This window comes from Engystomops pustulosus, chromosome 7 (genome assembly GCF_040894005.1).
Source record: "Engystomops pustulosus chromosome 7, aEngPut4.maternal, whole genome shotgun sequence".
In the NCBI taxonomy this organism is placed as follows: Eukaryota; Metazoa; Chordata; class Amphibia; order Anura; family Leptodactylidae; genus Engystomops; species Engystomops pustulosus.
This window is the reverse complement of record NC_092417.1, coordinates 165,575,414-165,592,062: the sequence shown is the minus strand read 5'-3', so window position 1 is coordinate 165,592,062 and position 16,649 is coordinate 165,575,414. Positions and strand designations below refer to the sequence as shown.

The 16,649-nt window shown below is 45.1% G+C and overlaps 1 protein-coding gene across 1 annotated transcript in view; it reads left to right on the top strand.

The window, feature by feature from the left end:
* Positions 1 to 16,649, top strand: part of CSTPP1 (centriolar satellite-associated tubulin polyglutamylase complex regulator 1) — a 95,524-nt gene that overhangs the window by 22,872 nt on the left and 56,003 nt on the right. Inside the window, exon 2 of the mRNA XM_072118795.1 lies at positions 8,161 to 8,263. Coding sequence (XP_071974896.1) covers positions 8,161 to 8,263 — 103 coding nt within the window. The remainder of the gene's footprint in view (positions 1 to 8,160; positions 8,264 to 16,649) is intronic.

Here is a 16,649-nt window from a genome sequence, read left to right as displayed (position 1 = left end):
CCAGCATCTAGAAAAAATGGAAAGAGAAAGAGCACTGGGCCTCTTGGCCATGCCCACTGGGCACCGAAATGCTGCCTATGTTGGATTTATTATAGTGGGGCTGGTGCTGGACTGGTCTGGCGCAGTTAAAGATGATTCTTAAAAATCAGACTATGTTATTTTCTGGATTTGTTGTCACATTTTGTCACATAGTTGAGGTTTTATCTATAATGTAATTACAGGTCTCTCTCATCTCTATCATTGGGAGAACTTGCACAATTAGTGGCTGACTAATTACTTTTCCCCCATTGTAGTAGACAGTCTAGAGATGCTACAGATGTGTCCAGCATTATCCGTGAGAACGTTCCCAATATATGTATATATGTAATGTTATGGATTCCTTATAGTCCGGCACAGTGCGGGTCCTATCGATGCCACGTGAATGGAATCTTCCGCTGCTCTATATTTAGGACTGACTTTAGTTAATTACACAGAATATCATGAAACGGAGGGAAAAGGCAACAAAAATCCTCTTCTCATCCTTCTCCTCCACTCTTCCTTCTTCTCTCTCTCCTCGTCTCCTCCTTTTCTCTTCTCTTCCTTCTCCAATTCTCCTCTTCTTTTCTCTTCCTTACCACTTCTCCTCTCCTCTTCTCTTCTCTACCTTCTCCTTCTCCACTTCTCCTCTCCTCTTCTCTTTCTCCTCCTTCTTCTCTTCTCCCCCTTCTCTTCTCCACTTCTCCTTCTCCACTTCTCCTCTTCTCTTTCTCCTCCTTCTTCTCTTCTCCCCCCTTCTCTTCTCCACTTCTCCTTCGCCTCCTTCTTTTCTTCTTCTCTTCTCCTCCTTCTTCTCTTCTCCTCCTTCTTCTCTTCTCTTCTCCTCCTTCTCTTCTTCTCCTCCTTCTTTTCTCCTTTTCTTCTCCTCCTTCTCTTCTCCTTTTCTTCTCCTCCTTCTCTTCTCCTTTTCTTCTCCTCCTTCTCTTCTCCTTCTCATACTCCTTCTCCTCCTTCTTTTCTCCTTTTCTTCTCCTCCTTCTTTTCTCCTTTTCTTCTCCTCCTTCTTTTCTCCTTCTCATACTCCTTCTCTTCTCCCCCTTCTCTTCTCCTCCTGTCTATGAGTACTCCCACTGATCCTCTGGGCTTTCACTGCCACCGCTGCACAGCAACAAATGTGCACAGAAGGTGGTGGTCAGGACCCCGACCACACACAGGCAGCCCCCCGGCCTGGTCAGGGCATCGCCCAGCCATACTCCACATAAAGCTGAGTGCAGATATTACCAGACATGGTCAGGACCTTCTTACTGAGGACTATTATGTATTGGCTGATTTGTATAGTTTTGGAATGTTGTAGAATTCGATACATATAAGATGATGGAACTTCTGGGCAGATTTGCTGCAGCAGGATCTATAGAAATCTACAGAAAAATGGCAATAAAACGATCTAATGTTACATATCTGCCTTTTTTCTATTTTCCCCATATCTATCGATCTTTTCTTCTATCTTTCTACTTAATTTTTATCTATTCATCTATCTCTATCCATCCATCTCATTTCTTTCTATGTATCTTTCTATCAATCTAATTCTTCTCAATCCATTATCTATATTTGCATCTATCGATCCTCCTGTGTATTTCATTTATCTATCTATCTATCTATCTATCTATCTATCTAAATAAATGGAAAGTTCAGAGCAGCACAGCAACCTGGTTGGGTGCAAAGTCCTTGACCCTCTGGCTAGAGCGTCTTCAAATATAATCTTTCAAATATTATATTATATTGGAGTGCTGCCTGTTTTTGAAAGATTATCTATCTATCTATCTATCTATCTATCTATCTATCTATCTATCTCATATCTATCTATCTATCTATCTCATACAGTATCTATCTATCTATCTATCTATCTCATAGCTATCTATCTATCTATCTATCTATCTATCTATCTATCTATATATCATATATCTATCTATCTATCTCATATCTATCTATCTATCTATCTATCTCATATCTATCTATCTATCTATCTATCTCATACAGTATCTATCTATCTATCTATCTATCTATCTATCTCATATCTATCTATCTATCTCATATCTATCTATCTCATATCTATCTATCTATCTATCTATCTATCTATCTATCTATCTATCTATCTATCTATCTCATATCTATCTATCTATCTATCTATCTATCTCATATCTATCTATCTATCTCATATCTATCTATCTCATATCTATCTATCTCATATCTATCTATCTATCTATCTATCTATCTATCTATCTATCTATCTATCTATCTCATACAGTATCTATCTATCTATCTATCTATCTATCTATCTATCTATCTATCTATCTATCTCATAGCTATCTATCTATCTATCTATCTATCTATCTATATATCATATATCTATCTATCTATCTCATATCTATCTATCTATCTATCTCATATCTATCTATCTATCTATCTATCTATCTATCTATCTCATATCTATCTATCTATCTATATATCATCTATCTATCTATCTCATATCTATCTCATATCTATCTATCTATCTCATATCTATCTATCTATCTCATATCTATCTATCTATCTATCTATCTATCTATCTATCTATCTATCTATCTATCTATCTATCTATATATCATCTATCTATCTCATATCTATCTATCTATCTATCTATCTCATATCTATCTATCTATCTCATATCTATCTATCTATCTATCTATCTATCTATCTATCTCATATCTATCTATCTATCTATCTCATACAGTATCTACCTTATATATCTCTATCTATCCGTCCAATACACTATCTAGCTACCTTATATATATATCTATATATATCCCATACAGTATCTATCTTTAGGTTGCGGTGAAATTATGATCAGGATGCAATAAAATTTGGGCCCCTATAAAGCTCCTTCCCCCTCCTGACAGCTGGGCCGGGGCGCAGGTCTAGTAATGGCTCTTGGAATGGGATCTGAGCGCGGCTCTGCTGCTAACACTGAACAGGCTCCGCTAATCTTTACTTCCTCAAATAATATTTCAGCTCCTTGGCTGTCAAGCGGTGGGAGCCTTTCCTACAGAAAGAGTTGTAGAGAAAATACAGAAGGAAATGTGAGGAGGTAAATTATGGCCCATGTGCATGAAGCATGGAGCTATGTGCAGGCCGAGGATTACATTTCACAGGAAGGTCACAGCTGAAGCTGGGGCCTGGATCAGACCCAGCCATCGAAATCTCCCCCATGCCGGGGGAGTGGCGGGTTATGCCCTGTGGTAATTCACATCACACATTGGCTCCTATCACAGAGACCATCAGTGATAGAGCAATGGCTTCCTGGGCTCACCCGAATGTGCCGTCAGCTAAGACTAGCTCTGGGAACACAGAATTGGGCATGACCAGATCACACTACGAAAAGATATTGGGGCATATTTACTAAGGGTCCGAACAGCACATTTTCGTTGGGTTTCCTGACTTTTTAGCGTTTTGCCCTGAGTTGCCCCGGGTTCTTGGCACACGGGATCGGATTGTGGCGCATCGGCGTCGGCTTGCATGCAACACAAATCAGGGGCGTGGACGTCGGACAACCCGACTGATTCAAACAAACCGCAGAATTTCAAAACGAAATTGTGTCGCAAGATCAGTACTTACATGCACCAGGAAGAAGAAGGTGAACTCTGGCGGATCTCAGCGGGGGAAGTTGGAAAGATTCAGGAAATTGGACGCACGATCTTAGTGATTCGCGGCAGACCCGAATCCTCGTAGGACAACGCACAGCGGGGATCGCGTCGAGATGGGTAAGTAAATGTGCCCCATTGTGTACACAGAGGACGCAGATAGAGTTGAAGCCCGGGATATTTCCCTGGAATGGCAGGACAGACCCAAAAATCCAAAACGGTCCTGCACAAACCCGGACGGTTAATAGGGATGATCCCAAAGAGGTTCTCCATCATTTTGATACTGATGTTCAGTAACATTGGATCCTATGAATGGGGTCATGAAACGTTTTGGTTTAGAACACCCATACTATCAGATTAATGAGGGTCTGACACCCTAGACCCCCACTCAATATCGCCTGTACAAGTTAAATCAGCTAAATTGTGCAGGGTTTTGGAGGCTTCAGAAAATTAGATTTGAAAGTCATGAATAGAGGGATGAGAAATGTTCAAATTCTGGAGTTCTCTCCGGTCCTCCAGGATGGCAAGACAGACCTGAAAATCTGGGATGTCATACAGGTTCTCCATCTTGCTGATATGGATGACTTATCAGTAACAGTGGATTCTATTAATGGGTCCTTAACAGAAACCTACAGTGAGGAATCTACCATGAGAAGTAGATGTGATGGTAGATTCTTCCTGCCTCCTTCTGCCCTAATCTGTAATTTAATAATCCTTTAACCTAACCTAACGTGTTAAAAAAACCTTTGTCTCATGTCCACTTGGTTCACGATTTGGTAGGAGACCACGTGGATTGCCATTGACTACACTGTGGCCACATCGATATACCAAGCAGATGCGACAGGCGATGAATTGGGCTCAGTGTTCTAGCAATATTTGGGGATCACACTGGTCAGACAATAGTTGTATATCCTAAAGATTGGCCAACAGTGTCTATCCTGAGAGATCTTCTTTAAAATATAAGCAATTTCCAAGGAGACATGAAAATTAAGAGATGACCAAGTATCTCAGACTCATGTACCCTGAGAAGAAAAGGATCAGAGGTTGTGTTCAATACATTGCACCAAATTATTTGTCTGGTTCTCCAGAAATCCGGGGGTTCTTCTTACATGTTTGTAATGTTTTTAGTTAGACTAGATATTCTCTGACCTCATATACAATGTAGATGGACCTCCTACAAGAGAGGACCACCCTCTAGTAGACCATTGTTCGTTGCAGTGTTGGGTGGTCATTGCGTAGTGATTTCACAGTAATTGGATACCTCGGCTCATTCTTGTCCATCTCTTCTTGTGTGGTTGTAGATTCTTCTACGCGACCGTCTGATTTTCTGCTTATTTTAAGGGTTTTTCCTGTATTTTAATAAGCGTTAAATGTGCCTTCTTACCATGTCTCCTGCTGCGGGCTAATACAGATTGCTGGGTTAGAAGAATTCATTCTCCAGGAGAGGATAATTGCCTCCTACCTTAATGGCGTAATTACTGATCTTCTCCTTGAAAGCTATGATCCCTGAGAAGTGGTGTTAGACGGTGTTATGTCGGGTATTAAGGAAGATGATTATCATATCCGACACAATCTCTGGCTCCTCCACCACATCTTGAGTGATGCTGCTTCTTCGTCATTTCGTCCAATCATCTCTTGGCTAATGATAAGGCTTCTTAGGAGATTATTTTGCCTACATTATCATCTTAGCTCTCAGAATCTCATTGATGGAGTGCAATCTGTTCTCCATACCACCATACTATGTAGATACTATATATTGTGTATCGGTATGAGATTGGTGCAGGTCTGGGTGGTCAAACATAGTGAAGTTTGTCCGAATCTTCTTCCATAACAGTGTCGGACTGGCCCATCGGAGTACCAGAGGATACTCTAGGGGGCCCAAGCTCTAATTCATTAAAAAGTCCCAAAAAATTCAGCAGAAGACAGCCTAATTTAGAGGCCAAGATGGTCTATCATCAGGAGCTTGATGAAGATTGGGCACCTAGAGTAATTTTATTTGGTTGGGCCATATAATCCTGGTCCGTCACTGGAACCTTCCATTGTGTAATAATTGGTCATCAAAATTTGGTCAAATATATCCAAAAGCCATTAGAGAGATCTTCAATTTTTTTGAAGGGGGTCTTGTCTTGTAGTCTTGTACCACCTCCACCCACTGCAGTTGTTTGCATCGGCGGAGCTCCATTGATTTCATTTTTTTTCCAGCCCCCGCTGTTCCCAAGGAATCGGTGCCATTAGCTTGAGCTTGCTGCTGTCCAGTGGGCAGTCCTGACTGCCTAGCACCGCCCACTTGACAGTACATAACTTAATTAGCATATTCAGTGCGGAAAATTACAGCACCGGTTGCTCAGAAATGATAGGGGCTAGTAAAAAAATTCCAATGATGGTGGAAGACCCGGTGAATGGTCCTGTTTGAAGGGTTCCCACATGACAAGTTAACAGGTTGTTGTCTTCTCCTGTGATTCTCAATTAGCAAGTCGCATGGGAAACCTTAAAACTAACCTTCATTTTACCTGCAGCGCCTCCGCAGGGGAAAACGAGCATTGCATATAAGATTACATGTAATGCAAGGAAGAGCCAAAACCTCCATAGCATCAAATACTTCTCAAAATAATGGAGAATATTTAAACAACTCATCGAATCATATAAAAAGGGGTTTCTTCAAGTGATTTTACAGCACTGATCGACCCTTATGGCTCTGGTGTCAATGACCTATCCTTAGGATCCCTAGTCTTGTGATATATAAGTTTCAATGGAAGTTCTGGCAGTCGGATCCCAATTATTCCGCTACTAATGTCATATCCTAACAATACTCCGTCACATTCTATGGTGGGAAAATCTGATCCTCTACGTCTTCTGGTCACGTTAACCCTATTTTTGCGTGAAAAATAAAATTATCTGGAAAACTTCCTTAAATCAAGTCATGGGAAATGCATTGGGCGCGCAGGACTGTGACTGCCATGGATGTATCTTGGTAATGGGCCCTCAATGCGCAACTTATGAAATTTTACAGGGTCAGAACCGTATAATTACAGCTTTTAAAGGGCAAGGAGCACGAAAAAGAGAGAGTAAATATTATTGTTCCTCTAAGTGACTGCATTGGATTTAATAGCGCAGTTGGCTACGAGGGAATTGGGTAATTTATTACAGGAGAGGAAGGTTTGGAGGTCAGACAAATATGTAGGTCACTTAGCCGAGTAACTGATACCTGGCAGTACCTGGTACCACACGTGGTATGAATTGCCAGGGGGCAACGACTGGAGAGCACGGGGCTGATATGGACTTACAAAAATAACACGGTGCAGGACCTGAGAATTATTGCTTGAAAATTTTGGCTTGAAAATTTACACTCGCTATGGAGCGTTTCACCACTAACGTTTCGTCTCCTGTTTTTTTAAATTTGGCGCATCGTGGTACAATTTTTGTTGAAGCTATATATCGATTTTACTCAAGCCTATGCTCCTTTTAACGGTAAGTCCTAAAAAGTAGCTAAATTTGTGGATAATTCATAGTATCATAGTTTATACGGTTGAAAAAAGACACATGTCCATCCCGTTCAACCAAGGAAGGGAAGGGATTGGATGAGGAAGGGGATTAGGGGAAACAATTCTATATGAACTGTGGCACAAGACAAATTTTTGGCCACAAATCCAACAACTTCAACCACAGCCATATTCACCAAAGCCACAACCCTCCCCCATGAAGCATTGCGTGGCATGGTGGCTCATTGTTTTGGACGCTGGGGTCCTACATCCCAAATCTAGTAAGGACCATCTTTACATGGAGGTAGTATTCTCTCACTTTGTTTCAGTGGTTTCCTCTAGATACTCGGGTTTTACACCGAATCCCCCCCAAAATATAGTTAAAGGGGGTTTCTAGAAATTTCTAGAAATTTTAGAAACCCCCTTATGCTCTGGAATAGTAAGCCAAGCAAAAGTCCAGCCCATTTGGTATATCGGTTGTCAGCTCCCGCACTCTCCCAGCTGGGCTGTAAATGTTGGTGGCCTCAAGTGTTGTCCATCGTAGAGGCCTTTTGAGGCCTCGGATTGCCCACTCCAGGTCTAGTGATCCCTTAGAGCTTTTCCAGGAGATCTAGGGAAGAGACGACTTCCAGAACAGGGTAAGTACTTTTTATTTATTCTGCTTACCCAACCTCCCTTGGGATTTTCCAGGATTCTCCTTAATTGACTTCCTATAATCTTAGATTATAGTCTCCTAGATGACAACCATTGCTCCAGTGACTCTCCACTCTCAACCAGAATTTCCAAACTGCTCTATGAGTCTCTTGGGTAAGAAAAGTGCATTACGTTGTCCATGAAGTTGGAATCAATGGACGATCCATGTAATGCACTTGACATGTCGGGTCCTCTAGGGACGTACTCTGTAGCCACAGACCTGAGACCTGGAGCTCAAGTGAAGCCATTGTAATCCCAGAAATGAGCCGGATGTACGGATTTATGGAATTTTGCTTACAATGTTGGAGCTAATTTCCTCTCTATTTTTTTTGCAGCCCAGAGACATGTCTTGACTTATATGGAAGATGCTCTCGCTCAGCTTCTGGAACATAAAGATGAGGTTGAACCCAGCGGCATCGCCAAGTTTTTCTCCGAGTAGTGAGTATTCCTCCATCCATTACTCTCTTCTTAATGATAAGATGATGCCGTAGCAGAAAGTGTATAGTGCTGACCATAAATCATGAAGCCTCCCTTTATGTCTCCGGCATAGTCGACCATTCAGCGTGTTTCTCCTCTCATGTGTTTCTTCAGAATGCTGACCGAGCGCAGACAGAAAGCCCTTGAATGTGAAAATTTATTGAAAAAGATAAAGCAATGCCAAGAATGTAGACGAAGCCTTAAAGGGATTGTCCTACCATTGTAACATGTCCAGTTAACCTCTGGGCGTCTGTCACGCAGCGCCATAGAAGTGGCTGTAGTGATTTCTTTTTTTAGTCTCCTAATCGCTAGAGGTCCCATCTGTTATTTGGATACCGGATGAGTTATAATGGTGGGACAACCCCTTTTACAATTGGGGTGATTGAGAGATGTCATTAGTCAATTATATGGGTGGTTTGGACGGCCACCCGGGGCCCTAGACCTTTTGGTGGCCAAGCCACACAAACCACCCACTAACATTGCCATTCAGAACTGTGGAGTGGGCAAGCCAAACCTCCAACTCTGACTCCTCAGTTCCCCGAACTTCAACTCCGACTCCAGCTTTACCAAAATGGTCACCGACTCTGACTTCATGACTCCAAAGTCGTGTTTTCCTGATTACTCTAGCATTGCTGAGATAAATGCAAGCATTTCTTCCCAATGCCTTATTCCTCTAATCTATAGCAGAGGAGCTTCAGTACTGAGCATGTACATAAAGTGCAGTCACAACCATCTCAACTAAAAAGGGGATCACATAGGGGCTTACCAGGGTAGCGACACATTCAGGAAATCGGGCGCACGATTTTAGTGAATCGCGGCACAGTGCATTCTCGTCGGACAATGCACTTTCAGTAACTCCTCCGGACCGGGTAAGTAAATGTGCCCCAATAAGTCCAATGAGCACTTCCATAACTGATGGAAGGCTTTACTGCTGCAGGAGGCTGGGTAGTGGTGAGTGCAGTTGAGAAGTCCTCATTGCTCCCGAGTCCTCTCCTGCCTCTCTGCTCTGTGTCCTCTCCTGCCGCTCCGTGTCCTCTGCTGCCGCTCCGCTCCATGTCCTCTACTGCCACTCCGCTCCATGTCCTCTCCTGCCGCTCCGCTCCGTGCCCTCTCCTGCCACTCCGCTCTGTGTCCTGACTCCTGGCACTGGTTGTATGCACAGGCTTCAGGACCCAGAGCAGAGCGGCCACGGGAGAGGACCCAGGAATGGTAAGTACTTGACAGCTGTACTGTGCTGCTCCTGGCGCAGTTCTGCTCTGGGTCCTGATGCCACCTCGAATAACCAGCTTAGGACACAGAGCAAAGCAGAAGACATCCCTCTCATATCCAAAGAATCTTGGTTCTGGTGCTATACATAGGCCATAAATGCCAAACCACTGAAAAAAAATTAGGTCCCATAATTTGCATACTACATTGGTGACACATCCACAAACTATGGAGCCTGGAGGGTGTCAAGAACACGAAGATGAAGGCACAAGAACTTAAAAGTGTTCTCCACCTAGAACAAGGACACCAGAAGCAAAATGAAGGGTGCTCGGTTTTTTGACTATAGATTCCGAATTTATAGTCATGCAACATCTTTGGGGTGGGGTGACAATTTTACTCCTTGTTTGTGCTTGTATGTGGCATTGCCCTTGAACCCTTCACCCTGTCTCCAGGCCGTTTCCCCGCCACTAGTTGTACAAATAACCTACAAGTACATATCTGATGGCTCCTGCCATGTCCTGTTTCCACACCACATTGAACGCTTATGTATTATTCTGTTTGCCTTCATTTCCCTCCAAGCCCTCTTCGTACTTAGATGTTCTTCATGTTCCAGTTGATACCTTGGCACCATCGCTCCATAAGCTTCTGGATCTGGGCACTCAGAATCCCGGCACGAGCTTCCGTCTCCCCCCCAGGGCTTACTCTTCCCCCCTTCTTCTTCTCGGGAGCCCATGCCTGTGACGGCTCAATTCCAGGTCACTTGTTTGATGTTCCCGCATTCACCTTGAGGGTATGGGAAGCGTTTAATGATCTGTAGTTTACACTTTACACCAGGAGAAAAAAAAGCGCCTTTTGTTCTATTCAGTTCTTGAACTTGGGAAGGAATGGAAGTGGTTGGTCCCGGGCATTGATGCTCGATTTTCAGGGGCTGCGGTATTCTGATCCGTGCCATATGTAGAAAAATTCTTCTGTGTGCAATATAATCTGACACCTGGGGGATTGAAGCGATACGTGATATGTCACATCATAATTCTTCTTCATTGAGGAATGTGCCCCATAACTGGTGTCACCTGATAGCCTTGGCTGAGGGTGCATGTGTTTCCTCAAACCCCATCTCATAATAGCAATGAATGAACATGTATGATGGTCTTCACTTCTATAGGACTTCCCGGATTAGAGGAACAGGGAGGTAAGTGTAAGGTGTGTCCTGGGCACCACCTTTCTGCCTTATTAACCTGCAGAACACCATGCACAATTACAGAAAATTGGGTTAATCAGGGGTCCAACTGAGGGGATTCCCACCGATCTGCAGGACAAAAGGCGCAAAGTCTTTCTGTGAATGAAGTAACAATCCCCATTCGTGACTAGCGCTCTAAAGGGGCTACCGGATGATGATCCTACACAGCCCTCCTCCATTAAAGGGGTTTTACCAACTTTGATTGTTATCCTCTACCCACAGGATAGATTGGTGGGGATCCGTTCTCAATCACAACAACAGACCCCTACCGATCACGAGAACGTGAGTCCAGTTCTCATTAATTGATGGAGCAGCTCCAGCGTGTGTCCTACTTGGATAACTCTGCGCTCATAGACAGTAAATGGGAGTGCCGGAGATACCTGGGCGCTGTACTCAGCGATTTCTGATACTCCTATGGTATTGAATACATTAACAGGGCACGACATGCCTCCATCAGATCCATGTGATGACTGATGATTTGTTCTTTTGATTGCTCGGGATCCCAGCAGTCGGATCCGCACTGTTCAACTATTCTGTGGATAGGGGATAACAATCAAAGTTTGGTACAACCCCTTTAATGGACTGACAAAGCACTGGCTCCTCTACATAACAAGGGACGAATGTTCCCTCTGTAAATGATCGCTGGGGGTCCCAGTAGTAAGATGCCAGTGGTCAGAGCCCAATAATCTGTAACTTATCCCTTATCCGTAGTAGGGGATAAGTTACTTCCATGGGAAAACCCCTTTAACATTTAAAAATGTTGATGCGTTCAGATCTGATCATAGCGCTAAAGTAATCCCCTTAATGTGTTACTTGACTTTTCAATAAGGGATATCTTCCCAATCTCCCTATATATTGCTGGCCCCCTCCCGAATCCTCTCCTGGCTGTACCATCACATCATAAGACGTAGACTTCAAACAGACTGAACGCTGAATCTTATATTTACGCCCAGTTTGTGTCATAGGCACTTGGTAATTAAGAGGTTAATAAGATTGACCCTTCCTTCTCCATGTTACAAGCAATATCCTGTAACCACTCAACGGATGACCCCTCGCTGCGTCTCGGGGCACAGGGGTTCGGAGCGTTGGGAGCAGATCTTTGACGTCTTTCTTATTAACTTACTTGACAGCGAGGATAACCCCGAGACGGGAGGAGACGTGCATTGTCCCCCGATATCAGCCGCTTCTAATCAGGGGATATGTTCTAGATACAATTACATGAATTGTTGCATGATGTGGGGCAGCACTGTGGCTCATTGGTTAGCATTACAGCCTTGCAGCGCTGAGGACCTGGGTTCATGCCCCAGGACCAACTACTGCAAAGTGTTTGTATGTTCTCTCTGTATTTGCGTGGGTTTCCTCCGGGTCTTCCGGTTTCCTCCTACACTCCAAAACATACTGGTAGGTGATTAGATTGTGAGCCCCATTGGGGACAGGGACTGATTTGGCAAACTCTGTGCAGCGCTGTGTAATGTGTGTGCGCTATATAAATAAAGAAATTATTATGGTGGGAGCATAGTTCTATATATTAGCCATAGACAGGATATCCAAAGCTTTTAGGACCATACATATGGGTCAATATCAATGATTCAACCCCTTTAATATAACTTTAAGACCCCCCCCCCCCCCCCCCCCACTGATCATAACATAAGGATTCCCTTATCTGCTGGTTGAATCTAGATGCTCATGTGTCTATGGGACTGACAGGGATAGAAGGGTCTCTGTCACCTTCGGGAGGTCATAAGAGGTCAGAGTTACGGGATATTGCTTGTAACATGGAAGACTAAGGGTCAAACTTATTGATGTTAAAACGGCAGCACCTTCCCCTGGGGGACCCTGTGACCCCATTCTTTGCTCTAATGCAGTAATATTATAACAGTGCAAATCCCAGTGGGAAACCCCCTTTAAAAGGGAACCTGTCATCAGAATTTACCAACATTAAACTACTACCTCCCTATTTATGTGAAATCTTCCATAGAGACTGAATGGAGTGGTAGCAGAGAGGTGGTGGAGAGGCGGCGGAGGGGCAGCAGGAGAGGCGGAGGATGGGCAGCGGGAGAGGCGGCGGAGGGGCAGCAGGGGAGGTGGCGGAGGGGCAGCAGGGGAGGCGGCGGAGGGGCAGCAGGGGAGGCGGCGGAGGGGCAGCAGGGGAGGCGGCGGAGGGGCAGCAGGGGAGGCGGCGGAGGGGCAGCAGGGGAGGCGGCAGAGGGGCAGCAGGGGAGGCGGCGGAGGGGCAGCGGGAGAGGCGGAGGATGGGCAGCGGGAGAGGCGGCGGAGGGGCAGCAGGGGAGGCGGCGGAGGGGCAGCAGGGGAGGCGGCGGAGGGGCAGCAGGGGAGGCGGCGGAGGGGCAGCGGGAGAGGCGGAGGATGGGCAGCGGGAGAGGCGGCGGAGGGGCAGCAGGGGAGGCGGCGGAGGGGCAGCAGGGGAGGCGGCGGAGGGGCAGCAGGGGAGGCGGCGGAGGGGCAGCAGGGGAGGCGGCGGAGGGGCAGCAGGGGAGGCGGCGGAGGGGCAGCAGGGGAGGCGGCGGAGGGGCAGCAGGAGAGGCGGCGGAGGGGAAGCGGGAGAGGCGGCGGAGGGGCAGCGGGAGAGGCGGCGGAGGGGCAGCGGGAGAGGCGGCGGAGGGGCAGCGGGAGGGGCAGCAGGGGAGGCGGCGGAGGGGCAGCAGGGGAGGCGACGGAGGGGCAGCAGGAGAGGAGGCGGAGGGGCGGCGAGAGAGGCGGGGCAGAGGCAGCAGGAGAGGCGCTTGAGGGGCGGCGGAGAGGCGGCAGAGTGGCAGCAGGAGAGGCGCTGGAGGGGCGGCGGAGAGGCGGAGGAGGGGCAGCAGGGGCACATTTCCAGGAGAAATAACAGAGGGACGACACCTAGAATTGTGATGTATCATAGGGAATACAAGGGTTTCCTCAGACACGTCAGGGGAACAGGCCGAGTTATTTTGGGTGGGGATCGGATTCTATTACCTTTTTGTTACTGGGGATCTGATCTGAACTGTTACATTCTATCAGGATCCGGTTACACAGAGCTGGAAATATGTATCTTCTACATGTTCTGCTACTTTTGGGTCATGTTACATTCGGAGATCCAGGAGTGGCAGGTAGAGGTGTAAGAAGAGACCTCTCCTCTCGCTTCTGGGCCTCTAGTCTTTGTCTTCCTGGTAGTATGAGGACCCCTTTAATAACACGATCCACATACACGCAGCTGGAATGTCTTGGACCTTGATGTGTAAGTGATCGGGCGGCTTGGATGTCTCCCAGATGCCAGCGGGCGGAAGAGACAGCTGGGGCCTAATACTTGGCAGTCGGCTGAGTAAAATCCTGTAGATCTTACATGGCCGACGTGAAGAAGAACTCAAAGTGCTTCAGTTCTCCCATACGTTATCTTTCACTATTAAAGGGGCTGTCCACTTTACCTCATGCGGGTGGGGGGCAGGATGGAGGGTCATGTGATCTCTCTCTGTCCATAAACAATCGTCCTGCCGCCACCTTATATGATAGTGTTTAAGAATGCAAGGTGAAGGTCCTGGCAGGGCGATTGCTCATGGACAGTTAGAGATCACATGACCCTCCATCTGGGGCCATTTTATGGTCAGGAATCTCTGGCTGATGAGGTCACATACAGGAGGCTTCACTTTACATATCAAGAAAGCAGAGCAGAAATATTAATAGATGTATATTGGTAAATTACCTCATATCCTGCACTACACACATTACACATATATGGCGGTATACTTTATAGTGTAGCTGTAGAGGCTCTTAGCAGGTGAGTATCCCAGCAATATCCTGGTAACACATATATGGCGGTATACTTTATAGTGTATTGTATAGGCTCTTAGCAGGTGAGTGTCTCAGCCATATCCTGGTAACACATATATGGCGGTATACTTTATAGTGTATTGTATAGGCTCTTAGCAGGTGAGTGTCTCAGCCATATCCTGGTAACACATATATGGCGGTATACTTTATAGTGTATTGTATAGGCTCTTAGCAGGTGAGTGTCTCAGCCATATCCTGGTAACACATATATGGCGGTATACTTTATAGTGTATTGTATAGGCTCTTAGCAGGTGAGTGTCTCAGCCATATCCTGGTAACACATATATGGCGGTATACTTTATAGTGTAGCTGTATAGGCTCTTAGCAGGTGAGTGTCCCAGCCATATCCTGGTAACACATATATGGCGGTATACTTTATAGTGTATTGTATAGGCTCTTAGCAGGTGAGTATCCCAGCAATATCCTGGTAACACATATATGGCGGTATACTTTATAGTGTATTGTATAGGCTCTTAGCAGGTGAGTGTCTCAGCCATATCCTGGTAACACATATATGGCGGTATACTTTATAGTGTAGCTGTAGAGGCTCTTAGCAGGTGAGTATCCCAGCCATATCCTGGTAACACATATATGGCGGTATACTTTACAGTGTAGCTGTATAGGCTCTTAGCAGGTGAATATCCCAGCAATATCCTGGTAACACATATATGGTGGTATATTTTATAGTGTAGCTGTAGAGGCTCTTAGCAGGTGAGTATCCCAGCAATATCCTGGTAACACATATATGGCGGTATACTTTATAGTGTATTGTATAGGCTCTTAGCAGGTGAGTATCCCAGCGATATCCTGGTAACACATATATGGCGGTATACTTTATAGTGTAGCAGTATAGGCTCTTATCAGGTGAGTGTCCCAGCAATTTCCTGGTAACACATATATGGCGGTATACTTTATAGTGTATTGTATAGGCTCTTAGCAGGTGATTGTCTCAGCCATATCCTGGTAACACATATATGGCGGTATACTTTATAGTGTATTGTATAGGCTCTTAGCAGGTGAGTATCCCAGCAATATCCTGGTAACACATATATGGCGGTATACTTTATAGTGTAGCAGTATAGGCTCTTATCAGGTGAGTGTCCCAGCAATTTCCTGGTAACACATATATGGCGGTATACTTTATAGTGTATTGTATAGGCTCTTAGCAGGTGAGTGTCTCAGCCATATCCTGGTGACACGTATATGGCGGTATACTTTATAGTGTAGCTGTATAGGCTCTCAGCAGGTGAGTATCCCAGCAATATCCTGGTAACACATATATGGCGGTATATTTTATAGTGTAGCTGTAGAGGCTCTTAGCAGGTGAGTGTCTCAGCCATATCCTGGTGACACGTATATGGCGGTATACTTTACAGTGTAGCTGTATAGGCTCTTAGCAGGTGAGTGTCCCAGCAATATCCTGGTAACACATATATGGCAGTATACTTTATAGTGTATTGTATAGGCTCTTAGCAGGTGAGTGTCTCAGCAATTTCCTGGTAACACATATATGGCGGTATACTTTATAGTGTATTGTATAGGCTCTTAGCAGGTGAGTGTCCCAGCAATATCCTGGTAACACATTTATGGCGGTATACTTTATAGTGTATTGTATAGGCTCTTAGCAGGTGAGTGTCTCAGCCATATCCTGGTGACACGTATATGGCGGTATACTTTATAGTGTAGCTGTATAGGCTCTCAGCAGGTGAGTATCCCAGCAATATCCTGGTAACACATATATGGCGGTATATTTTATAGTGTAGCTGTAGAGGCTCTTAGCAGGTGAGTGTCTCAGCCATATCCTGGTGACACGTATATGGCGGTATACTTTACAGTGTAGCTGTATAGGCTCTTAGCAGGTGAGTGTCCCAGCAATATCCTGGTAACACATATATGGCAGTATACTTTATAGTGTATTGTATAGGCTCTTAGCAGGTGAGTGTCTCAGCAATTTCCTGGTAACACATATATGGCGGTATACTTTATAGTGTATTGTATAGGCTCTTAGCAGGTGAGTGTCCCAGCAATATCCTGGTAACACATATATGGCGGTATACTTTATAGTGTATTGTATAGGCTCTTAGCAGGTGAGTA